Raw genomic sequence first — 26,655 nt, forward strand, 5'->3', positions numbered from 1 at the left:
GAGGAGCCTGGTGGGCTGCTGTCCATGGGGTCGCACAGAGTTGGACATGACTGAAGCGACTTAGCAGCAGCAGCAACTATGTGTTAATATCGTTAAGCATTAATGAAATTTTTTTTTTTAACCATGAGTTCACCTAAGTGAAAGTTAGTCACGAAGCCTGAATTCAGAAGGCAGTAGTTTGTGAAATATGTTCAGATATCTCTAATATGTATCCCTTTACAAATGATCTTTTTTCATATATTTAGATAAAATCTATAAAGTCTCTTTCACATTTTCTTTTTGGTACTTACCATTTTGTTGTTGTCTAAGAACGACGACGGTCCACCCCCGCCCCCAAAGAAGAGGAAAAGGTGAACGAAGAGCAGTGGTCTCTTCGGGAAGTCGTTTTTGTGGAAGATGTTAAGAATGTTCCTGTGGGCAAGGTTTGTTCCGAATATCTAAGAATTAATCACTAAGTGAACTCTAGTGGTATCGATTATCAAGGAGTCTGTGGTTGGTGAGTGCTCATCAGCCCTGTCCTCCAGGCTGCCTTGTCTGTCACCTCTGATCTCTTGGGCCCCATCCTCCCACCTGATGCACTGTCTTTGTCCTGGACAGAGGAACTGATGATGCTGCTGCCTGTCCTTGAGCGTTCATGGTGATAGGCTGCTTTTTAAAAAATGTTATTTTGAAATAATTTTAGATTTACAGAAAAATTGAAGATAACATTTTTTGGTACAGTGTATCCTTTGGGACTAATAATACACCATTTTCATGGAGTTGATCTTTCATAACATTTATAAATCTTACTACTATCTTTAAGCTTCCACTTTCTCTTCTGTTCTTCCTAGAGTGAGGGTCTCGCTCTCTGAGAAACCGAATGGATAGAGTTCATCAGCTGGAATGTTATTAACTTCACCTTTATCTTCACACATTCTTAATACAAAATGGGATGATAGCTATAGAGTATCTGCAGTGTACATCTTTTCCGGATGGCGTTTTACTTTCTTTAATGTGATGGTCTTTCCTTTATACTTAAAGGACCGATAACTTATGTCCTGCCATTTACAAAGGCCTTTCTCATGTACTATTCCATTTGGTTTCTTTAATAGAACTCTAGTTTATGGGCACCTTTTTTTTCCTCTAAGAAGAGCCCACTGGCTTAAAAGAAGTAAGTAACAAAAGTGGGACTCAGGTATTCTGATTTCAAGTGCTGTGCTCGGCTTTGTGTGCATTGCTCACTCTTATGGTGTCCATTGTGGTAGCTACTGGCCAGGTATATGTAGCAAATTAAACTTACTAAAATTAGTAACATTTAAAAAGTCAGTCTCCAGTCACATCAGCTCCATGTGCTCAGTAGCCACTTCTGGCTAATGGCTGTCATGTTGGACAGCATGGATGTAGAGTGTTAGACCATCATCATAGAAGTTCTTTTGCACAGTGGAGTTCTAAACTAATAACGAGGGAGGGTAGGAGGAATTTGTGGATTGTGCTTGATTGCTAAACATCCACACGCTAATCACTGGTTGTGTGGGTCAGTTTTCCTACAGAAAATATGTCTTGGATATAGACATCAACGATAAATTTGTTGAGTGTGTTCAGATTAATTTTATAACTTTATGATCATTGAAGAAATATACTCATAAGGAATTTAATGCCTTCAGTGTTAAATTTACTCAATAATATAACTTGCATATTGATTTCATATGAGTTAGTGTTAACATTTATCATATCTACCTGTATTCTAGGTGCTAAAAGTGGATGGAGCCTATGTTGCTGTAAAATTTCCAGGAACATCCAGCAATACCAACTGTCAGAGCAACTCTGGTTCAGATGCTGACCCTTCTTCTCTCCTGCAGGATTGTAGGTTACTTAGAATTGATGAACTGCAGGTAAGTATGAAGGAGTCACCCACTCACCAGTTGAATGTTGGGACCTTGAGCATATTACAGATTTGAGAGCAAAATTCATTTTTGTGTCACACAGGTTGTCAAAACTGGTGGAACACCAAAAGTTCCTGACTGCTTCCAGAGAACTCCTAAGAAGCTTTGTATACCTGAGAAGACGGAAATATTAGCAGTGAATGTGGATTCCAAAGGTAAAGGTTTTGTAACTTTTCCAACTGGCGTACTCTATAAAGTGTAACAGTATGGAATGAAATGTGTCTGTATTTGAAATGTGACTGGGGATATATAATTTGGTGGGTACTTGCATTTACTAAAGATGTGTAACAAATTTTTTTTAACATCCGTGTATTTCTGAAGGTGTCCATGCTGTTTTGAAGACTGGAAATTGGGTACGGTACTGCATCTTTGATCTTGCCACAGGAAAAGCCGAACAGGAGAATAATTTCCCTACAAGCAGCATTGCTTTCCTTGGTCAGAACGAGAGGAATGTAGCTATTTTCACTGCTGGACAGGTATAGAGGCTTATTTTTGTTTTTGAAAATGTATATGACAACATCAGCTTTTTTGTGAAGCTGAGTTTGGTTCTAGTTTGCTTGTTATTAAACTAGAAGAATTTAGAAGAATTAGAAGAACTAGAAGAATTAAACAGAAGAATTTAGAATACTCAGCACATTTTTAATATTAAGTTTCTGTTTGGTCACTGTTACAAGCATATGTAAAATGTAATTTAAAAATAAATACACCTCTTGTAAAAATCAGACATGTATTTGATTGGGAGCCAAACTTGATTTCCCCTCTCTTATAGGAGTCTCCTATTATTCTTCGAGATGGAAATGGTACTATCTACCCAATGGCCAAAGATTGCATGGGAGGAATAAGGGATCCCGATTGGCTTGATCTTCCACCTATTAGTAGTCTTGGAATGGGTGTACATTCTTTAATAAATCTTCCTGCCAATTCAACAATCAAAAAGAAAGCTGCTATTATCATCATGGCTGTAGAGGTAATCTGGTTTTTTAAACTACTTAGCATTTCAATTGAGAAGACCCTGCTGGAGTCTAGGGAGACAGTTTTCAGTAGAGTATTTATTGCCCCTTCCCTATAGGAGCTAAGAGTATATTAGGATAAGAGAGAGGAGTATGCCGTTGGTCACAGTGTGATACAAGTGTTGGTAAGGCATGGACAAAGGTGTAGAAGCACAGAAGGGAGGGGTTAAATTAGACTGTGACTGGAGAGGCTTCTCTGAGGAGGTGTTGCCCAGACATAATTTGAAATAGTCAGGTAGGTGTTTCTTAGACACAGGATAAAGGTAGGAGGTGTTATCCCAGGCATGAAGAGTAGCCTTTGTGAATCTCAGTAATATATTGGGAGAACTTATACATTCTTTTGATTCTTTAAAACTAGAAGATAGGGCTCATATGGATCTATGAGTGGCAACTGATAAGGCAGGGAAAGGGATTGGGGTGCCTTGTGTATTAATCTACAGGACCTGAACATTCCCCTGAAAGCTAGGAGGAGAGGGTTTTAAGCTGCTGTATTTTTTTGTTTTTGTTTTTAAAGAAGATGAGCAGTGGATGGAAAAGCAGCAGAAGTTTAGAGACCAGATAAAAAAGCTAATGTAATTATTCATGTTAGAAACAAAGTAAGCTTGAAGTCTTGGAAATGAGGAGGGGATGGACTTAAGAGATCTTAAGGAAGTAGAAGCTTTGAAGCTTGATGACAGGATGGCAGCAATAACGAAAGGAAGGGGTTATTAAAGCTTTGATTTAGGTGTGGTTGATGGGGAGATGAGAAATAGGAGAAACAAATGGGGTAAGGCGAGATGAGTTTAGTTTTGAACACACTGTGGTTGAGATGTTTTTATTTGTTAGATGTGGAGGCAACACTGCTCTGAGTTATTGGAGCAATTTGAGCAGAGATTGACCTGATTTGCCTAACATTTTCAGAATACCACTGCTGACATGCTGAGAATACATGGGGGATAGTTTGGAAGTAAGGAGGCCAGTTAGGTGGAAGGTGCTGTTGGCTTGGCCCAGGAAGTGGAATGATGAGTGACTTGACTCTAGATATACTAGAAATGTTTTAAAGTAGATCCAACAGGATTTACTTATGGCCAAATACAGGGTGTCTCTTAGAGGAAGTAAGAGGGAGAACGGTTTTGAAGAATGATGTTGCCATTTATTGAGATGAGGACACTAAGGATGAATGAAGCAGGTTCAGGAGGGTAACATCAAGTTTGTTTAAGTTTCTTTTGTTTTTGGCTGCACTGGGTCCTTGTTGTGGCACAGAAGCTTTCTTGAGCTGTGAAGCTCGGGCTTAGTTTTCCCACAGTATGTGGGATCTTAGTTTCCCAATCAGGATGGAATCTGCAGATTCTTATCCACTAAACCACCACGGAAGTCTCTAAGTTTTGTATTAGATTATCTAAGAGGAGTTAGTGAAGAGAGAGTTGGGTGTGAAAGTTGGAAGACCAGAAGAGAGAGGACCAAACTGGAGAAGTGTATTTAGGAGCTGTCTGGATATCTGTGATATTTAAAGGAATTAAATGGCATGAGATTACTCAAGTCTTGGAGAAGGAAAAACCTAAGGACTTAGCCATTGGAGTAGTCTCAGCATTTAAATGCCAAGAGATAAAGAGGAACCTGTATAAAGGGACTGAGAAGGAGTTGGAGGAAAACTAGAATGAGTGTTGTCTTGGAAGCTAAGCCAAGAGCATGTGTCAAGCAGGATGTGTTGTTTCAAGTGCATCATGTGGTGCTGTAGGCCAGTGAGCCTTCACATCCTTTAAAAATTCTTGATTTGTTGCCAACATTCCAAGTCACAGGATTTATATTTAAAATTCAGATTTTCAGTTGCTCTTAAAAAATTAGAAGACCTGATGACATTGGGCCATCACAGAACATTAATCTGCTCCTTTCAGGGGGCTATGCATGGTCTCTCCAGTTCATTGCAGAGAATGTTTAAAATTTGTTGCTGTGCATTCAGTGTCAGTCACCATTTATTACGTGGTTTATGTTACCTTGTTTTTTCAGCCAGCTTCCTCCATTCATTTTATACTATTCCAAGTGCTTCTGTAGACCTAATAATTCTATGAACCCTGCACTTTGTCAGCGTCTCAATGGTAAAGATAAAACGTGCCGTCATCCTAGGGGTAGGGATGAAGCGTGTCATCATTTATCTTTGTACCTCATTTACCAGGACTTGATGCACAGTAGACATGCAAGAAATTTTTGCCAAACTCTGTGTCTTGTTGGACTTCCCAGGTAACTCAGGTAAAGAACCCATGTGCCAGTGCAGGAAACACAGGAGACGTGGGTTTTATCCCTGAGTTGAGAAGGAAATGGAGGAGGAAATGGCATCCACTCCAGTATTCTTGCCTGGAAAATCCCATGGACAGAGGAGCCTGGCAGATTATAGTCCATGGGTTTGTAAAAGAGTCACACACGACTGAGCATGCACACATGCTGCCTTTTGTTATAAGAATAAGTGACAGCATATAGTGATGCAGAAAAAACTGTCTTGCTCAGACATAGTAAGTGAGGTATTGATACTGTCAGCATAATGGCCACTGCATGGTCTAGCAGGTTGGAGATGAGAGCTCCTATAGAGTAGCTGCTTCCAACCAGACGACCGATTTGTTTGAAAACATTCGATATCACAGCCATGTGCAGCAAAATATCTTAATTTTAGTTATTTCAGAATGTACTGTGCTTTTTATTCTTTGGAGAGGTTTTGACATACTCTCTCAGTGTATTGATTAATGCGTGTTTGCCACTAGATTTTGACAAGTTTAGTCCTTTGTGGCCCACCTCATGTTCTTAAACTGGAGTTTGTAATTTATGGGGTCCCTTCAGAGCTGTAGTCAGTCCCACACTCCAAATGGCGTGTCTCACATGTGTCACATACTAAAAACAGTTTTTTTGGTAATTTGTAAAGAGGTGGTAAGTTCAGAAGCATCTCTCTTCTTTCCTTTGTATTTCCATATATTCTTTTCCCACCTGCTTTCCTCTAGTTCTTAATTTTAGTTAAACAAATTTTCTTATTTTCCGTAACCTAAGGCTTCACATTCAGTCCAGTAAGTACCCTATAACTATAATTTACATGGTGAAAAAATACATTTCAACTCTTTGATATATTAATGCTGTGTCTTGGTTTGTTTAGGCTGCTAAGGTCGGAGTGACTTAAACAACTGAAATTTGCTTTTCATAGTTCAGGAAGGTGGGAAGTTCAGAATCAAGGCATGGGCGGATTTGGGGTCTGATGTGTTCTTTCCTGGTTCATGGATGGCCATGTGTCCTCACACAGTGCAAGAGGGGAGCTCTGGTCTCTTCAGGCCCCTTTAAGGTCACTGATCACCTTCATGAAGGCTCCATTCTCACGACCTAATCACTCTCCAAAGGCACTACCTCCAGATACCATCACCTTGGGGATTATTAGGCTTCAGCATGAAGTGGGAGGGAACAGATACTCAGTACCTAGCATGCTGTTTCTCAGGTAGAAAATGGTATGATCCATAAGTAATTTATCATTACTACCTTGTCTTTGACAATGAAATGTGTATTTAGCTGTCACCTTTGGGGAGGTGCATCTGTCGTGATTCTGGGGAGGTAAAGGTTTTCGTTTTCATAGTGTGATGTAACCTTGGAGCACACAGGAGGGTGAGAATAAGCTTGGAGTGAAATGTATACCCTGCGCTTGATTGGCTAACAATAGTAATAGGGTTCTAGTTTGCTATTTGTATATGACGTAAATAAGAGTTCTATAAACTACGATCTGTGGGACTTCCCAGGTGGCGCTAGTGGTAAAGAACTCACCTGCCAATGCAGGAGGCTTAAGAGATACGAGTTCAGTCCCTGGGTCGGGAAGATGCCCTGGAAGAGAAAACGGCAACCCACTCCAGTAATTCTTGCCTGGAGAAAACCATGGACAGAGGAGCCTGGCGGGCTGCAGTCCATAGAGTCGCACAGAGTCGGACATGACTGAAGCAACAGCACACACACAAACTGCCATCTGTAGGTCCAGTCCAGCCCCTCCCATTCATCATTTGCACACTGTGTATCTGACTGATTTCCTGCTGCAGTTACTGAGTTGAGTTAGTTGCAGAAGCTGAAAATATTTATTGATCCTTTGCAGATCACTCTTCCATTCCTGTCAGTTGTTGTCTCTGCTTAAGGGTATCTTTAAGTTCAGCTTCTTTTGCCAGGTCACCTTAAATTGTCTACTTTCTGCAGAGCCGATTTTATTATTGTGTTGGCCATGTGAAATTTTTGACATGTGTATTGTGGTATGCAAATGCATTGAAGTTTTTTTCCTAATTTGTCTGAGCACAGAAACAAACCTTGATGCAGCACATCCTGCGCTGTGACTATGAGGCCTGTCGACAGTATCTTATGAATCTTGAGCAAGCGGTGGTTTTAGAGCAGAACCTACAGATGCTGCAGACATTCATCAGCCACAGATGTGATGGAAATCGAAATATTTTGCATGCTTGTGTATCCGTTTGCTTTCCAACCAGCAATAAGGAAACTAAAGAAGAAGAGGGTGAGATTAAGAACTATAACATGATCTTTAAAAGGAATTTTGGGCAGTTTTGAAAGTAGAAAAATTACTGAAAGAAAAGAAAATCACTGTAAAGAATTTGTGTATGGCTTTGTATATGTATTTTCACTTGGCTTTGTAAAATCTTGGAGTTTCAGAAGGTAACATTCTCAAAAGGTAAAAATGCCTGTTCTCTTGATAGGATGAGTATATAACATGAGTAAGTAAATTTTTCATCGGTGTGTTTCTTTTGTCTTAAATTCTCTTCTCTTTGTTTAGTACAAAACTATATACATAGAATCCTTAAGAGCTTGACTGGTTTTATAATTACAGGTGACTTTTATTACCATGAGACTTATTTATCAAGTTAAGTCAAATTATATGGAGGCAACTTTTATCCCAGTTTTTAGAATGTAGAGGAGAAAATGAAATAGTGAGTTTTTAGATGTTTTTGGAGAAGTAAATAAGCTTTTCTTTTTGCCATAAAGTTTTTAATTGGCTGATTAAAGGGAGGAAACTGAAAACCTGAAGTGCAATTGTGTAATTCATAATGGTTTTCCTTATTTTGAATTCCACTGATGACATCCTGGTAGCTACATTTTTGAAGAGTGGTTTGCGAGTTTCTGACTTTTTATTCATTATCATTGACTGACTAAAGGATTCTAAGCAGTGTAGAAACTAAGACTGAGATACTGGTATGTCAGTCTTTTCTTCCTTGGTAGTGAGAGCTACATTTCCTCCTACTTGTGAATAATACTTTTTATCTTTGGGGTTGAAAAATAAGGCAGAATAAGGAAATAATTCATGTTAAAAGTCATAGTTCAATCTAGCTTAAGTGTTTATTCCTTTGAGGAGGCAAAATTAAGCTGTTATCCCTAGTATGTGAATTAGAACACTAAAACAGCAGTTAGCATTTGATGGCTTGTACATACTTAATCTCTTAGTTATTTTTTGAAGTTTAAATTGATCCTGATTTTTTCTCTTATGTTTCAGAAGCAGAGCGCTCTGAAAGAAACACATTTGCAGAAAGACTTTCTGCTGTTGAGGCCATTGCAAATGCAATATCAGTTGTTTCAAGTAATGGCCCAGGTAATCGGGCTGGATCATCAAGTAGCCGAAGGTAATGTGATTTTTACCAGGGAAGTTCAGTTGATGGAAATGTAATCCAAGTACAGAAGGAAACGTATCTGTTACTTCTCGTATACATGAATTGGTGGGTCCTTTTGTTTTTTTGTTCCTACCAATATCAGTCTGGGAAAAATATTTGACAGTATCTCATATTTAGGTATAGAATAGTAGGACCTAGGATCTTTAAAAAATTTGAGGTAATTTAGACAAGTAGTTTAAACTTGATTCTTTGAATGTGTTTTAAATTTTTCGTCATTCTTTTTTCCTAGGAAGTTATTTTCTTTAGTTGGAGAACAAATAATAATTGAAAGAACCTCAATCTTTTATTTTCAGATTGTTTACTTAGCTCAGTCTCTCAGATGTACTAATGATCTGGGAAGAAAAGAAAAGCTGGTGTATATTATGAATGTTCGGTATTTAAAATTTTCAGGCCTTCAGAGTTCTGGGATGGACAAAACTTACAACACATTAAAAATTACTAGATGTTTGAATAGATGAAGACTATAAAGAGTTCAGGATATAGGTGTTTCTTTTTTTACCTGAAGAGAAAAAGCACATTTATATTAGACATGAGAGCCAGAATTCTTGGATGCTTCACAAATCATTAATGTGGAAGCACTGCTTACTGTGCTCATGTTGTAAAGTCAACTTAAAATGAAGACTCTCTTTGCCTATTTGCTGTTCTATATTCAACTCTCCCTTTTAAAAATGATTCTTCTAAAATTGGTTCCAACCTGAGAGCGTCCCAGGTTCAAAAACATTCTGAGGTGAGATTTATCAAAAACTATTTATGGATGACCAAATTATAATTTAAAACCATACAGAAACATTATCTAGACTATGCAAAATGGAAATTATCACCAGCTTATTTATTCAGGACTTCACTAGGCAGACAAAGTGTTTGGTCTAAAATGGAAAGCGACTTAAATTCTTCATGAAGAAATTAGTGTCTGAATTATTTCAGGTATTTCATTTCCTCAGGGAAAACACAGGTTGAAATCAAGTTGGACTCTGATATGGTTGTCCAATACCAGTGCTGCCATCTTTTTTCATGTAAGGATTATTTTGAAGGCAAAGACTAAAAGGAGCTTCAAGAGTGGGTGATGTGTTGCTCACAGAAATAATTTGCAGAGTAAGCTCCTTTGAGGCATTTGCCGAAGATTTCACTGCAGTGCTCTTAACCAGTTCAAACTCAGGGCTGCCGGTTGAACAGATGAAAGCACAGGAGTCTTATTATCCACGCCGGGCAGTAGGAAGTCCACAGACTCTGCTTCATTGAAGTGAAACCCTCCTCTAGCCTACAATGGATTTTCTAGGCGATGCCCCTTGATGATTATGCAGGCTGGGATTCATGAGCTGTAAGCTCAAAACCGATGCAGTTTCAATATTGAATGGAGTACTGTTAAATGCCTTCAGATGATGATTTGACTGAGAAGTTTTGTTATGTGACTGAATAGTGCCTGAGTTCAAAGGGCAGATTTAGTGGAAGGCTTGATTGATGCATCTGATTACAGGTGTATGTACTCTAGAGATTATTAATCTGGAAGACACATGACCTTCGCTTTTTTGTCACAGTGGTATGTTTGAACATGACTGGATTCTAAGGCTTCTGTAGCATGGATATAACGTGCTTACAAAGAGGAAATTACATCATCCTTGAATTCTTCCATATTGTCAGAAAATACGATGACTCCAGGCAAGCCTATACGAAGAAATGTCAAAACTCTGAATCTTAGCAGCCAAGGTGGTATCTCCTCAGTATTGTCCTCAGCCACTGAGGATACAGGTGAATCTTCATGAATTGTGTACAACATCTTGAAGAATAATTTTCTTTTTTTGTTTTTTGTTTTTTGTTTTTTTTGTTTTGAAAGAATCGGTAAGAGGAGCTGGGCATTGTATTTAAAAATGTTCCCGAGACCTAATGAAGAAAAGAGGTTAAGGACAATTTTTTTAAATGACAAGGAATGACCCCTCATTTAATATTGAATTGACTACATCACAACAACAAAGTTGGGAGTTTGCAAGTTCAAGATGAGACTATGGTCTCAGTTTATCTTCATACTTAATCTGCTCTAAGCTAGAGATTGGAAAATAGCCCATATGTTTTGTTTGGCCTGTGCAATGTTAAAATTTTTTTTTTCTTTTAACATTTGAATGCCTTTAGACGAGCATGCACACTTCTAGTTTGCCATGACCCCCTACTTCTTACACCTAACTGTCCTTTCCTCAATTTATGTACTTTCCAGGCCCAGTAGGCATTGCGTTTGTGACCCTGGTGTAAGCCTTCTTGATAAGCCCAAAACATGCATTTATTTTCAGGTGATTTGCACTGCTTCCCAATTATTGCTGACTCTTTCTCTCTCTCTCTGTTTTGAGTAAGACACATCAGGACACTAAATGTCTGTGTTGAGCTTAATTACAATTGTGTTGGAGCATCACAGTGTGAACAGTCACCCGGGCGGTGCTGTTTGGGTAGCACTGCCATGCTCTGCGGGTGATGTCTTGGACAGGAAGTGACCTTGACTGAAATAAATCACTGTGCCCTGCTCCCCTCCATATTATAAAAGCTTCTAAATTGGGAGAGAGAAGACATGTTACCATAAAACAATTAACTGTAGGTATTTTTTAATAGTGCATACTATAATGACTAACATATTTTTTAGACATTAAAATTTACTTTGCAGAATCTTCCAAAAAAGTTACTCTAACGAAAGATATATTATCATATACAAGCCTTATAAAGTAGGTATGTTCCTGAAGGTAGCTTCTAAAAGATATTTTGGTAAATGCTTTAAAAATTTTTTTTCTTTATGAAACTGAAAGTGTATTGGTCTGGAGAAACACATTTACCCTTGGATTAAATTCAAGCATTAATACAAATTACTCCGAATTACTTATTTGCAGACATATAATGTGTACGTGGTAAGATGTTAGGTTTTTCACATCAGAAGTGTCATGTCTTTGGGATTAAATCTGCCTAGGAGAAAGAAGTCCCTGATGTGTGGCCTGGCTTTTAAATCTAAATTCTTACTTTTTATTCATTTAAAAGCTCTAAAATCATGGCCGAGTGAAGGGATTTGCCTTATGCGCTCTCTCAATTGCTGCTAGTTCTTAATGTATTAATTTTGTAGCCTTTGTAAGCTTTTATTCAGAGGTACAGATTTTTGTACAAGTAATACACTAGTTCCCCGAATGAAGTCTTGTGTTTGTGATTATTTTTTAGTGATGTGCACACCTGTGCCATATTTTTTTCTGTATAGCAGGAAGAAAAATATATCCATGCCCAGACAGTATTCTAATAACATATTTTATAAGCTCCAATTTCATTATTTGATTTCCTTGGGATGAAGTTGTATTGTTAAAAAATTTTTTTTTGTAAAAAAAAAATTAATCTAAATTGGTCTTGTTTGAAAACTACTTACTGTGTGGATATTAGTTCACTTGCTTTTGAGATCACAGAAAAGGGATTTGGTGGGGTAACAATATTGGTTTTGTGCTAATACATATGTTTTGTTAATGTATATATTAAACTTAATTCTTACTGGTAATAAACAGGGGACAGAATTTTTTGTTTTAATGTTCAGGTGTTCGTTTATCTTTACTGTATAAAAGATTATTTCTAATTTTACTTCACTGCAACTTTTGTTCCCTGTGCTTAAGTTTGTGTGGGAGCTTAATACAGTGGTTTTAAGTGCTGAACTCGGTTCTGGGATCCCCCAGTTGAATTTCTATTCCTTGCTGACTTATTTCGTGATTCCAGAATTGGCATTTGTGTCACTTTCCTGCTTGGAGTATTTGCTTGTAGAACAAACTTTGTTCTCAGATGAGAAGTTCTGTGCACCTTATTGTTACATTTAGACATAGTAGTGAGCTCTGATTTTGTCCATGTTCTTCTAGTTTGAGATTACGGGAAATGATGAGACGTTCGTTGAGAGCAGCTGGTTTGGGTAGACATGAAGCTGGAGCTTCATCCAGTGACCACCAAGATCCAGTTTCACCTCCTATAGCTCCCCCTAGTTGGGTTCCTGACCCTCCTGCAATGGATCCTGGTAAGACCTGTTATTTTGTTTAGTGTTAAACAAAAAGATAATGTCATGAAAGAAAAGAAACATTTCAGTGGGGTATTTAGAAATCTGAAATAGTTAAAAATTGGCATAAAGAGTATTATAACTAGTCTATGAAGATGTGGTTTAAGGTGTTTGTAAGTTAAAAATTAAAATTCTAGAAAGTCTTGTTAGATAGCCCTCTCCTACTGAAATATGTATTTCTATACTGATAAGAAGCCAATTAGTATTATATCAAGTCAATAATTTGTCTAGTGGGTTCATCCTCTTATAGTTTGGGAAAAAAGTTTCCACTGAAACCTCTGTCCGATTTGACCTTTGGCTTGCAGAGAAAAGCCTTAAGGCCAGTTAAATGAGCATGGTAGGGATATGTTTCCTATAATGATGTACATCCTGCTGTTCTGTTTACTGAAAGATGGTGACATTGATTTTATCCTGGCCCCTGCTGTGGGATCTCTTACCACAGCAGCGACTGGCACCGGTCAAGGACCAAGCACCTCCACCATTCCAGGTGAGAATCTCTATTATTTTATCTACCTGTGTATTTGGAAGATAAAATACGCACTTTGTATATATATATTTCTAGAGATCTACACTTTATCTCAAGGAGACTTTTCTTGGCTTGAAATATGTCTAATCCTCTGACTTACCTTCCATATGTCAGTGAAGTTAAGGTGTGTATGGGCATGCATTTCATCAGTTGAGATTTGTAAAATGTGTTAGTATGTTTAAATTTTCTGTCATGAAGTTATTAACTTGTTACTAATACCAGAATATTTTTCTGGTGGTATATTTTAAAGATCCTTGGTATGTTATTCTAGAATAGTCTTTCATTCTTGTTTTGTATACTCTTGTTTTGTTACCAAATGGATGTGCTTAATTACAGGTCCTTCCACAGAGCCAGCTGTAGTAGAATCCAAGGATCGAAAGGCCAATGCTCATTTTATATTAAAATTGTTATGTGATAGTGTTGTTCTGCAGCCCTATCTTCGAGAACTCCTCTCTGCCAAGTAAGAAGTTTAATATACTTTTGAGATAAAGATTTGGCTTAACTCCTTTTTCTGTTGTTAGGTCAGTCTTTTTGCAGTATATGGAACAACAATTATCTTAATTGAATTTAAGATAATTTATCACAATTTAGCATTGTATTCTCTGTTACTAACCTATCTTTAGTGAAAAAAGCTTTCTGAATATAATACAGATAAACTAAGTGAATACAGGGTGTATCTTTATATGTTAGATTGATCAGGGTGTATATTTATTTGTTAAAAAGATCACAGTATAGTTACCCGTAGATGTTGAATCCATAAGTTAGTTATATCACTGTCACCTGGAGAACTTTAAAAATTGTACAGATTCTTTCCCAAGCTTTATACTAGAAGTATGACTTTCTTGGTAAATATTCTGTTGTAAATGCTCATTAACCATTAATAGGTTACATCTCTACTTTTAGTATGCTTGTTTATCTTCCTTTACAGACTCATAATTATATAATAGTTACTAATGATTATAACAGATTAATAGTTATTAATCTGTGCCAAATTCTACTTGCATTAATTCTTTTATTCTAGATATAACTGTCTGGAGTAGATAGTTTGCAGGAACTTGCTCAGGATCCCAAAACCTAGTAAGTGGCATAGCTGGAATTCCAGACCTGGTCTGTGTCTTTTTTACAGAACTGAAATTCCCTTATGCCTAACCCTTATGCCACTTTTCCTACTTAAGTACAAGAAGATGTTTTGAGTTTTTTGTATTTTTGAGGGCAAGGGAGTTTTCCTGTTTAAGCCTTACTACTCTTAGGATGAAAACGACCACATTTATGAAATTTTGATTACTTTAATGAAGGCTGCCCCATTAGTAAGATAAAGTCTTTGGATTGTAAATATAGTTATTACTACAGAAGCATCTTACTAATTTGTAGTTTGAGGCATAGATAAAAAAATATATATATAGACACACACATACAACTTTCTGCTTTCATTTCAGTTGTCATTTTTGTTGCATTTATGGTATTTCTAAGTATATTATCTTTTTATGATTTTCTCGTGGTGGTGTCTGAAAAGTTATTCTATGTTCTTGTTCCCTTTCTCTTTGTTATTAATCCATCTTGTATTTCTACAATTAACTTCTTTTTCGCTAGTCCTTTATTTTAGTACCCTCAAAACGGTTTACTATTTCCTCTTTAAGAAAATATATATCTGGAAAACACCGGATTAATAAACTGATGTGTTAATAAGCTGATATTAAGACAGGTGGTGTTCTTTTGCCTGACATTTAGGTGAGAAGTGTAGAGATTATCAAACTGGCCCTTTTTTGCTTTTTTTATACTGCAAAATAGGAGAATTTTCCAGAGTTGCTAACAGTTTCCTGTGTGGTGTATTATTTACCATGGAGATAACTCAGTTTTGTTTTGTTTTTTCTTAGTGCAGTAGAATTGACTTAAAATTATATTTGTTTCGGGTATACAACATACTGATTTGATATTTTTTTCATATTACAAAATGATCATAAGTTTAGTTACCATCTCCCACTATAGAAAGTTATTGCAGTATAATTGATTATAGTTCCCTATGCTGTACATTCAGAGAAGGCAGTGGCAGCCCACTGTGTTACTCTTGTCTGGAAAATCTCATGGATGGAGGAGCCTGGTGGGCTGCAGTCCCTGGGGTCGCTGCGAGTTGGACACGACTGAGCGGCTTCGCTTTCACATTTTACTTTCATGCATTGGAGAAGGAAATAGCAACCCACTCCAGTGTTCTTGCCTGGAGAATTCCAGGGACGGGGGAGCCTGGTGGGCTGCTGTCTATGGGGTCTCACAGAGTCTGACGTGACTGAAGCAACTTAGCAGCAGCAGCATGCTGTACATTAGGTCCTCATGACTTATTTATTTTGTAACTGAAAGTTTATACCTCAGTCTCCCTCACCTATTTCACACATTCCTTTAACCCACTCCCCTTTGGCAGCCACCAGTTTGTTCTCTGTATTTGTGAGTCTGTTCTGCACAAGGCTTCCCTTTTCTCCACATCCTCGCCAGCACTTCTTATTTGTTGTCTTTTTGATAGCAATTCTGACAGGTGTGCAGTAATGTCTTACTATGGTTTGGTTTTGATTTGCATTTCCCTGATGTCTAGTGATACTGAACATCTTTTCATGGGTCTTTTGGCCATCTGTTACATCTCCTTCGGAATAATGTCTGTTCAAGTCTCCTGCCTAGTTTTTAACCAGATTGGGGTTTTTTTTGATGTTAAATTGTATAGTTTGGATATTAATCCCTTAATGGATATGCCATGTACAGACATCTTCTCCCATTCAGTAGGCAGCCTTTTCCTTTTGTTGATGGTTTCCTTTGGTATTCAAAAGCTTTTTAGTTTGATGTAGTCTTATTTGTTTGATTGTGCTTTTGTTTCCCTTCCTGAGGAGACAGAGCCAAAAAAAACCCTAAGACCAATGTCAAAGAGCATATTATTTTTGTTTTCTTTTTTCTTCTAGGAGTTTTATGAGTTCAGGTCATACATTTAAGTTTTTAATCCTTTTTGAGTTCATTATATATTGTGAGAAAGTAGGCCAGTTCGATTCTTTTGCTGTTAGCTGTCCAGTTTTCTCAGTCCTGTTGATTGAAAAGACTGTCTTTTGTTCTTTGTATATTCTTACCTCTTTGTCGTGGATTAATTGACCATGTAAGTGTGGGTTCATTTCTGGGTCCTCTGTTCTGTCCCATTGACAGAAAGTGTCTGTTTTTGTGCCAGTACCACACCATTTGATTACTGTAGCTTTGTTAGTGCTGCGTGAAGTCAGGGGACATGATGCATCTAGCTTTGTTTTTTTTTCTCTCCTCAAGATTGCTTTGGCTGTTTGGGATGTTTCATGGTTTTGTTTTATTATTTTGTGGAAAATGTCATGTCTGTTTTGATAGAGATTGCGTTAAATCTGTAGATTGCTTTGAATAGTATGGTTATTTCAGTAATATTAATTCTTCCAATCCATGAGCAAGGTTAATTTTTCCATTTGTGTCATCTTAAATTTCTTTCATTAGTGTCTTACTGTTTTCCACGTATAGGTCTTCTACCTTCTTGGTTAGATGTATCCTAGGTAGTTTATTATTTTTGATGCGATCATAAGTGGGACTGTTTCCTTAATTTCTTTTTCTGATAGTTTGTGGTTAGTGTATAAAGTGCAACAGATTTCTGCATATTACTTTAGTTTCCTGCAAGTTAATTCATTTATTTGTTCTAATTGCTTTTTGGTGGCATCTTTAGAATTTTCTGTATATAGTATATATCATCTACAAATAGTGATAATTTTACTTCTTTCCAATTTGGATACTTTTTTGTTTTTGTTTTTTTGTGTGTGTGTAATTGCTGTGGCTAGGACTTAAAATACTTGTTGAATAAAAGTGGTGAGAGTGGGTATCCTTGTTTGGTCTGAGAGGACTTGCTTTCAACTTTTCACCTTTTATCGTGATGTTAGCTGTGGGCCTGTCAGTGTATGGCCTTTATTATATTGAGATGCATTCCCTCTATATCCACTTTCTAGAGGGTTTTATCATATGTTAAATTTTGTCTCAGTCCTTCTCTGTTTCTACTGAGATGATCTTACCATTTTATTTTATAATTTGTTGATATAGTATATTATGTTGGTTGATTTGTGGATATTGAACAGTACTTGCATCCTAGGATAAAGCCACACGTGCCCGCCCCCCCCCCCAACACACACACACACACACACACACACACACACACACACACACACACTTCATCATAGTATATAATCCTTTTAGTGTATTGCTGGATTTGGCTTGCTGGTATTTTATCTAGAGTTTTAGCCACTAGACCAGGGAACCCGTGATTCAGTGTCATTCTTGATAATCATTCTGTTCATATTTTCTATTTCTTTCTGATTCAGTCTTGGGAGATTGTATGTCTCTCGGTTTATCCATTTCTTCTAAGTTGTCTATTTTATTGGTGTACAGTTGTTTGTAGTAAGTCTCTTACGATGCTTTGTTACTTGTTTGGTATAACTTCTCTTTGAATTCTGATTTTACTTATCTGAACTTTTTCCTTGGTTGACTCTGGCTAAAAGGACACATAAGTATACTTTGGAGTAACAGGAGGGAGAAATGTGTTCATTATACAGAAAGCAGCCTTATGAAGATTAAGTTTGAGTAGAACCATGAAAAATAGGGAGAAGGAACAACAACATTGAGAAGTATGAGTATTTTAAGAAATCATAATTCATCCAGTTCGGAGTGAAGGATTAGAAGAGAACAATTGCGAGTGAATCTGGAAAAAAAAATGGGTCAAAATCACCACTTTGGTCTCTGTTCTTTGAGCTTCAGTGCTCTGAATAACTGCCTTTGTTAGACTGTAATATTATCAAAGTGGTGGTATAAAAGAGATTAAAATAGGCAAGAGTAAAAAGGAGAGTCAAGTCAAGTATGTTTTATATGTTTGTTATAACCTTTAATGTGTGTGTTGCAATAAACTGAATTAAAGAGTTGTTGAAAGTGGAAAAGAAAGATGCATTAAAACATGGTTTAGGTGAAAGACTTCATGAAGAATCCACATTTTTTGTCTGAAGTTACTTGGGACAGTGATACTGTTGGGTGACATAAATAAGTTAGATAGAGAGCGGTTTTGAAGAGAAAGATTATTTGAGTTTTAGATATGTTGAATGTAAAGTATCATTGGGAAATCTTAAATAGCCTTATCAAATAAGCAAGTGTAGATGTTGGAACTGAATTATTGTGAGAGAAGTGGTAGTTGCTATAATGGAAGAGAGGGAGGTACAAATGGCTGAGAAACTGACTTTTGGGAAATGCAAGGGTCTAGAAGGGAATAGAAATTCAGTGAAGAATATTTAAAGTACATTTTAAAGTGGAAATTCTTAGTAATAATAATAGCTAACACTTACCGAATACATGTGTTTTGCTAAGCAGTCTGTTGAATTGAAGTAATAATTCTTTTATTCTTCCTCAAAATTGTATGAGATAGAGCCTGTTACTATGCCCACATCTAGAAAGTATTAGTTTACTCCAGAACCCTTGCTATATTCTTTAAAGTCACTAAAGCCAAAAAAGGAAAGCGTGGTTTAGAGACACAAAGATTCCACAGAAGTGACTTTCTTAAGAGATAATATGAGATCAGAAAATATCACCAATGATTTTCTTTGAGCACTGACATTATTTACTAAAACATAACTAGTTTTTTGTTTCATCCTGAACATATGTTTCTTTTATAATATCAGGAAGGAAAATAATTGATACTATTTTTATATACAATTTTTCTTATTTTAGGGATGCAAGAGGTATGACCCCATTTATGTCTGCTGTAAGTGGCCGAGCTTATCCTGCTGCAATTACCATCTTAGAAACAGCCCAGAAAATTGCAAAAGGTAATTTATTTCAAGTTCTAAATGAGTTGCTTATTTTTTAATTTGACTAGATTCTCTTCTATAATTGATTAGAAACTATCAAGATAATTCTTTTGTGTATATGTATAAAATTCATGTACTTTTTTCAAGCATATATTGTCAGCCTGTTAATTGGTATTGGTGATAAAATTTTATGGAAAGAACAGACCAGATGTCTTATTGTTCTTTCTGACTGGGATTTACCGCCTAATAGAAAGTGTTAAGGAATATCAGTTCTTGCCGTCCAGCCTTTAAAAGATTCAGTAGTTTTGTGAATCTGTAAAAGTTTGACTATCTTTTGAAAAATAGTGGCTGTGACTAATTTATGTGATTATCTGTATAATTTGTTCAATAGAGCTAGAACTTGAATCTTAACTGCATAATGTAGAGTTGAGCACTTAGATGGCTGATGTTTGATGTATTTGTATTGTTCTCTTGTGTGGTTATGATGTAATTATACTTTGCTTTACTTTGCACCAGAATTGACTGGATTTCTTTGCAATGTTAACTTTGTATGTCATTTTATTTTATTAATATGTAGTAGTTTCTGATTTATACTGTGTACATGTTAGAACTTTTCCATTTGAGGAAAGTAGTGCTTAAGTTCTTTCTTGATGTGTGAACTACTGTGTTTTTAATCTTAGCTGAAGTATCCTCAAGTGAAAAAGAGGAAGATGTATTTATGGGCATGGTTTGCCCATCAGGTACCAACCCTGATGACTCTCCTTTATATGTCTTATGTTGTAATGATACCTGCAGTTTTACATGGACTGGAGCAGAGCACATTAACCAGGTAAGTTATTTTACATTTACCTATATTTGTGCTATCTTCAGATTTTCTTTTCTTCTCTTTGACCATCACTGGAGTTATAGCTCTTAGCTTTGGAATTGGAAGTCTAATGTTTAATTATGCTACTTTTTTTGGATGATATAAATTATTTTTGCTCTTCTGGTAATTTTTGATTCCCATTTGTGTATCCATTTGTGACTGTTTCCAGAGCATATTAATTTTGCTCTACTGTTGTTGTGATTGAATTTAGAAAATACCAAAATAATCCTTTTGAGATATACATATCATTCTTTTAAAAAGTATATCCTTTTAATTTTAGGATATTTTTGAGTGTCGTACTTGTGGCTTGTTGGAGTCGCTCTGTTGTTGTACGGAATGTGCAAGGGTTTGTCATAAAGGTCATGATTGCAAGTGAGTGCGATTTTAGTTTCTTAATGCTGTAAACTACTTAGATTCATACTGCCGTATTAAAAATAGCCTGATATGCAAGAAATATGTGATCATACATTGTAACTAGGATCAGTCTTTTAAGAAACATATATATACAGAATGTTTTTGTCTGTATTCTCCAGCCAAAGTCTCAGGTCCCCTGTAGTGCGGTCTGTTAGCTGGCATTAAGGCATTAAGGGAGTCATGGTTTGGCCTGTGCCTTGTTTATTTCTTAAACTAAATATAATAACCTTCATCTAGCAATAGAGTTGCTATGGCTAGTTAGTTTTCACACTCATAGACCTAAGAAGCATAAAATACCCCAGCACTAACATTTGCAGTGCCTCAGGGTCTCAATAGGGACATCACCTATGGCTGTGCTATAGATGTAATAGTTAATAGAGAATTGGTTTGTAAAAACCATCTATTGTGCTTTAAAATAAATAAATATGTGGGAGAAGTGGAAATTTTTTATAGATACTATACTGATACTTATAATTTTTATTAAAAGAATTCTGGCTAATATGTTTATCTTATTTAAATATCTCAAAGTGATAATCTGCTTATTTACTGATTGCTTGCTAACAAGTGCCGTCACTGTGCTAGATACTACGTGGTGGTGGACAAAACAGTTAAGATGCCTCGTCTCTCGTACTGCTTTACAGACTGTGTACCACTGAAGTGATCCTTGCTGCATTATTTGAAAGTTAACAAGGTTTCTCTTGAGTTTCAATGAGTTAGGCCTCTGTAATATCAATATAGGCCTTTGTATTTTTTAAAAATTTCTGTGTTTGTATTTGTATATGAATTCTTTCTAGACTCAAACGTACATCACCGACAGCCTATTGTGATTGTTGGGAGAAATGTAAATGTAAAACTCTAATTGCTGGACAGAAATCTGCTCGTCTTGATCTACTTTATCGCCTGCTCACTGCTACTAATTTGGTCACTCTGCCGAATAGCAGGCAAGTCGTGGGATTTTTAGGGCATAAATTAAGTTGTGAAAGCACAGCACAGGTAAATAGCCTTCTTCCTCATAACAATGTTCTGTCTTGCAGAGGAGAGCACCTCTTACTCTTTTTAGTGCAGACAGTTGCGAGGCAAACGGTGGAGCACTGCCAGTACAGACCGCCTCGAATCAGGGAGGATCGTAACCGGAAGACAGCCAGTCCTGAGGGTGAGTTGATTTGATGCTTATGACACCCAGGAAAACCAGCATGTGTATTTCTGCCTTACCCACAGTTTCTTCTTTTCTTTGTAGATTCAGATATGCCTGATCATGATTTAGAGCCCCCAAGATTTGCCCAGCTTGCTTTGGAGCGTGTTCTGCAGGACTGGAATGCTTTGAAATCTATGATTATGTTTGGGTCACAGGAGAATAAAGACCCGTATGTATCCATTGAAAGTTTTTTAGACTTGTTTCCTGTGTTAGTGTAGGCAATTACAGTGCATTCTTTCTTTCCCCTCAAGTCTCAGTGCCAGCAGCAGGATAGGCCATCTTTTGCCAGAGGAGCAAGTGTACCTCAATCAACAAAGTGGCACAATTCGGTTGGACTGTTTCACTCACTGCCTTATAGTCAAGTGTACAGCAGACATTTTGGTAAGTCCTTTGAATGGTTATTTACAAGCACATGAAAAGGGCACGTGTTACGTAGTTTCCCAAAATTTTACTAATTCAAGCTCCCATGGACCAGTAAGCACCAATCAAATACTACATTAAGGGGGATGGAATTTTGGAGGTGATTTAAATTTCTCATTTTAAATCAGTCAATCAGTGAGAGCTCCTTTTTTTCATTCTAAATACAAATCCTAGAGAGTATTAAAAATACAGTATAAAAATGTGTGAAGCAGGGTTCTAAATTAGTAATAACTCAATGCAGATTTTTAAAAAATATCTCCTTTTGCTATGAATTTAGAAAAGAATATAAACTGTTAAACCCACTGCTGGAGAGGTTATGGAAAAAAGAACATACTTATACACCGATGAGGAGACCCTTCTTTTGGTACTCCTTTGGAAAACAATTTGGCAATGTCAGGAGCCATAAAACTAACATTGCCCTTAGAAACTGTGCTAAAGAAGTTACCTATGATACGAGAAAGAGAAACATTATGTCACAAAACAATATGAGATGGATGGGATTATGAATTCATCAAAATAAACATCTGAGTCTACTTTGATGTTTTGTTAAGTATCCTATATATTGAGTGAAGTATATTCTTTCTTTGATTGGACATATTAGGTATTCGTCTTCTAAATATTAATGGTTATATGTAGGAGTTTAAGGCAAGAAACAAGAAATCAGACATTTGAGACCCACTATAAGTCAAGCATAGTAGGGAGTGTGGCACAAAGTTAATCACTGGCATTGTGTTGATTCAATATATTTTTATATTTTTATCATGAAATGTTAATATTGAAAACATGTTAGAACTTTTTATTTATGAATGCCTACATCTTACAAGATGTCTCAACATTAACAGAGTGATTACTGGTTTTAAAGCTTTTAGATACTCTGCTAGGTACACTAGTAAAAGAACTCCAGAACAAGTACACACCAGGACGTAGAGAAGAAGCGATTGCTGTGACAATGAGGTTTTTGCGATCAGTTGCAAGAGTTTTTGTCATTCTCAGTGTGGAAATGGCTTCATCTAAAAAGAAAAAGTAAGGCATTCTTTTTGATTTTGGCTTTTATATTTTTTATGCACATTTTTTTGTGATGATAAAATTATGTATATGAAAAGATTCAGAAGATTTCTATATTTCCCTTTTTGCTCTAGCAACTTTATTCCACAGCCAATAGGAAAATGTAAGCGTGTATTCCAAGCACTGCTGCCTTACGCAGTAGAAGAACTGTGCAATGTAGCAGAGTCATTGATTGTTCCTGTCAGAATGGGTATTGCTCGTCCAACTGCCCCTTTTACTCTGGCAAGCACCAGCATAGATGCCATGCAAGGCAGCGAGGAATTATTTTCAGTGGAACCACTGCCACCACGGCCTTCGTCTGATCAGTCTAGCAGGTAAATTTCTATCTGGTAACACATTCTGATTATTTCTCTGCAAATGTTACAGATGTTACTAAAACCTAAAACTAAACTAAATCTGAGGCATAGGCACTCTGGTTATGTACAGGATCATTTGTTTAACAAATGGTAAAGATTTTATCTTGTTTGGAACATGTGAAAAGCACTTTAAAAACTACATGTCTGTACATCTAAAGTAATAGACATATAACGGGGGGGTGCAATTTGGTTTGTTTGTTTGTTCAGAATGGCACTTTTTATTATACCAAAAAAGTAATCAGGTAAGAAAGTTTACTTTAGGCTTCTGTGCTTCATTACTTTTGTTTTTTTTTTTTTCCTTACCTTTAAATATAGCCTGCTAGAAGGCCAAGCTGAAGAATGAAAAGACTTCTTAACTTTCTCTGTGTCCAAAGCTTTGGGCAAGGGGGGCAGGTTATTATATAATCTAAATAACAGAATGATGGAATTTTAAAATATTCTGTGCACTCATATAGTAGTGGTCCCCAGCCTTTGTGGCACCAGGGACCGATTTTGTGGTAGACAGTTTTTCCATGGACTGGAGTGAGGCTAATTTAAGTACTTTATTTCTGTTATTATTACATCAGCTCCACCTCAGACTATCCCACATTCAATTCTGAAGTTCGGGGATCCTTGTTGTATAGGATAAGACTAAAACAATTCAATTCTAGTTACAACATTAATCTTAAATCTCATTTTTCCATTTGTTTAATAGTTTACCTAACTAGGCTGTAAGTTGGCTGAGTCAGAGTGTTTAGCAACTAAAATGTTCTGGTGTCTTTTATCACAGTGCTTCTCAAATTTTAACATGCATGCAGAACTCTTGGGTATCTTATTAAAATGCCAAGGCTGATTCTGGAGGTCTGGGTGGGGCCTGAGAGTCTGTATTTCTTGTGAACTCGCAGATAGGACCATGCCAATACAGCTGCTCTCAAGGCCACACTTTTGAGTTGCAAAGTTTCTAAGATGTACAAGAGACATCTTAGACATCTTTTATAATGGAGACATCTGTCCATTCTTGGCTGTTTCCGAGTCACATTTTTAAGAAAGTGAAATTACTGGTTTGGCCAGAAAATTTGAACTTTTTGGCCAACCCAGTATTTTGCCACCCCATCTTTTGTTATGATTTATTTTATAATTGTACTTCTGAACTTATTTTTTTCCCCACACTCATCAGCAAGTCAATGGTTAATAAGCTGATGCAAAGTAGGTCATGTTAGTCAAGTCTCTTAAAGAGTGGGTTACTTGTAAATAAGGAACTCTCTTTAGTGGGTGAATGCTGCTACCAGAGCCTTTGGAAGTTGAAAGGTTTAGTGATGGAAAAGGAAACATTGTAGAAATATTTCAGTGGGGAGAACTCGAAAAAGTATGTGCATTAACACAATTTGAAATGCCTTACTAAAAAGTAAAAACCATTCTCAGATTTATAAGTTAAATCTTCAGTTCAGTCACTCAGTCGTGTCCGACTCTTTGCGACCCCATGAATCGCAGCACGCCAGGCCTCCCTGTCCATCACGAACTCCTGGAGTTCACCCAGACTCAGGTCCATCGAGTCAGTGATGCCATCCAGCCATCTCATCCTCTGCCGTCCCCTTCTCTTCCTGCCCTCAATCCCTCCCAGCATCAGAGTCTTTTCCAATGAGTCAACTCTTCGCATGAGGTGGCCAAACTACTGGAGTTTCAGCTTCAGCATCATTGCCGCCAAAGAAATCCCAGGGCTGATCTCCTTCAGAATGGACTGGTTGGATCTCCTTGCAGTCCAAGGGACTCTCAAGAGTCTTCTCCAACACCACAGTTCAAAAGCATCAATTCTTCGGTGCTCAGCTTTCTTCACAGTCCAACTCTCACATCCATACATGACCACTGGAAAAACCATAGCCTTGACTAGATGGACCTTTGTTGGCAAAGTAATGTCTCTGCTTTTGAATATGCTATCTAGGTTGGTCATAACTTTTCTTCCAAGGAGTAAGCGTCTTTTAATTTCATGGCTGCAGTCACCAGGTCAGATGATTTCTTTGGGGCTACACATTTTCTGATATACCATAGATTAATTATTGTCAGTTTCCAAGAAACATTTGGTCAGATTGGAAAGAGCAGGTTGTGAACCACGTTGAATAACACCTCGAGGTCTGCACTGTCTGTCAGGGTGGTGGCCGCAGCGTGCTCATAAGCTGCTTCCTTACAGCTCCAGTCAGTCTCAGTCGTCCTACATCATCCGGAACCCACAGCAGAGGCGCATCAGCCAGTCACAGCCTGTTCGTGGCCGAGATGAAGAACAGGATGATATTGTTTCAGCAGATGTGGAAGAGGTGGTTTTAATTGTTTTAACTGTGGTACATGAGAGGCTTTTATTTGGGAGGGAAGGGGAAAGTAGTCACTAGAAGTTTTATTAATGGTAGCTTACCACTGTTACATGTATATGCTTCTACCTTTTAGACTTCTGTTATATGTTCTCATTTGTAGTTATACATATTAAAATATGTTAATAATCCTTGTTTCATTGGCTAATAAGAAATTAGAAATAAACGTAACTCTACTTAAGGGTTCACAGAAAAGATATTCTCAATGTTAAAAAAGTTTTAGTAGTTTTGTGCAGTGTATTCGGAGGTAGAGAGGCTGCTGTGTATTTATTATATAAATTTTATAATTGCCGAAGTTTAAAAACATGTACTCCCCACAGTTTTTATATTTCTAATTTTAGGGTTCTGGGTATGGATAGTAATCATAAACTTCGGGATATGTTGGCATAATTTTTGATACCAAATTTTTGCTAGCAAATGAAAAATTTCAAAACTGCTTAGTGTTACAGTTCCCTATAGTTAGTGATCTTTGTATTTTAGTTACTAAATGCTGTGGGGGAATACAGTAGAGATGTGGGTTTATTATGTACTTTGATTGTCTACAAATAAGATCTGGATTTAGGTTGAGGTGGTGGAGGGTGTGGCTGGAGAAGAGGATCACCATGACGAACAGGAAGAACATGGGGAAGAAAATGCTGAGGCAGAGGGACAGCACGACGAGCATGATGAAGACGGTATGCAGGTTATTGGCGAAATTACTCAGTATGAGAAAACCGGGTGCCTTTAAAGAGATATTAATACAGAGGAAATAGTACTTGATGTATAGTGAAATGTTCAGCATACTTCTGCCAGGGGATTCTGTAGTATCTGTCAGAATTTTACATACATAAATATAAATACTGGATTAGCCAAAAAGTTCACTTGGGCTTTTCCACATCTTATGAAAACCCAAGCAAGCTTTTTGGCCAACCCAATGTATAGACTTTTATATGTTTACATGTATAAAATAATTTATCATCTCTCTATTTACCATTTGGTTTACACTTTCTGTTTTCTTAAAAGTCTTTTGAAAA

At 37.0% G+C, this 26,655-nt stretch overlaps 1 protein-coding gene across 3 annotated transcripts in view; it reads left to right on the forward strand.

Annotated features, from left to right (window-relative positions):
* UBR5 (ubiquitin protein ligase E3 component n-recognin 5) overlaps positions 1 to 26,655 on the forward strand; it is a 139,010-nt gene that overhangs the window by 79,980 nt on the left and 32,375 nt on the right. For all 3 annotated transcript variants that reach the window (XM_005215566.5, XM_005215567.5, NM_001192417.1), the window contains exons 16-36: positions 310 to 422; positions 1,728 to 1,871; positions 1,966 to 2,077; positions 2,244 to 2,398; positions 2,692 to 2,889; positions 7,217 to 7,427; positions 8,418 to 8,544; positions 12,450 to 12,601; positions 13,032 to 13,127; positions 13,503 to 13,626; positions 18,909 to 19,006; positions 19,669 to 19,817; positions 20,134 to 20,225; positions 21,062 to 21,208; positions 21,302 to 21,420; positions 21,505 to 21,631; positions 21,714 to 21,843; positions 22,745 to 22,905; positions 23,022 to 23,261; positions 25,468 to 25,591; positions 26,205 to 26,316. In XM_005215566.5, the coding sequence (XP_005215623.1) occupies positions 310 to 422; positions 1,728 to 1,871; positions 1,966 to 2,077; positions 2,244 to 2,398; positions 2,692 to 2,889; positions 7,217 to 7,427; positions 8,418 to 8,544; positions 12,450 to 12,601; positions 13,032 to 13,127; positions 13,503 to 13,626; positions 18,909 to 19,006; positions 19,669 to 19,817; positions 20,134 to 20,225; positions 21,062 to 21,208; positions 21,302 to 21,420; positions 21,505 to 21,631; positions 21,714 to 21,843; positions 22,745 to 22,905; positions 23,022 to 23,261; positions 25,468 to 25,591; positions 26,205 to 26,316 (2,931 nt within the window). The remainder of the gene's footprint in view (positions 1 to 309; positions 423 to 1,727; positions 1,872 to 1,965; positions 2,078 to 2,243; positions 2,399 to 2,691; positions 2,890 to 7,216; positions 7,428 to 8,417; positions 8,545 to 12,449; positions 12,602 to 13,031; positions 13,128 to 13,502; positions 13,627 to 18,908; positions 19,007 to 19,668; positions 19,818 to 20,133; positions 20,226 to 21,061; positions 21,209 to 21,301; positions 21,421 to 21,504; positions 21,632 to 21,713; positions 21,844 to 22,744; positions 22,906 to 23,021; positions 23,262 to 25,467; positions 25,592 to 26,204; positions 26,317 to 26,655) is intronic.

Source organism: Bos taurus, chromosome 14, assembly GCF_002263795.3.
Source record: "Bos taurus isolate L1 Dominette 01449 registration number 42190680 breed Hereford chromosome 14, ARS-UCD2.0, whole genome shotgun sequence".
Classification (NCBI taxonomy): Eukaryota; Metazoa; Chordata; class Mammalia; order Artiodactyla; family Bovidae; genus Bos; species Bos taurus.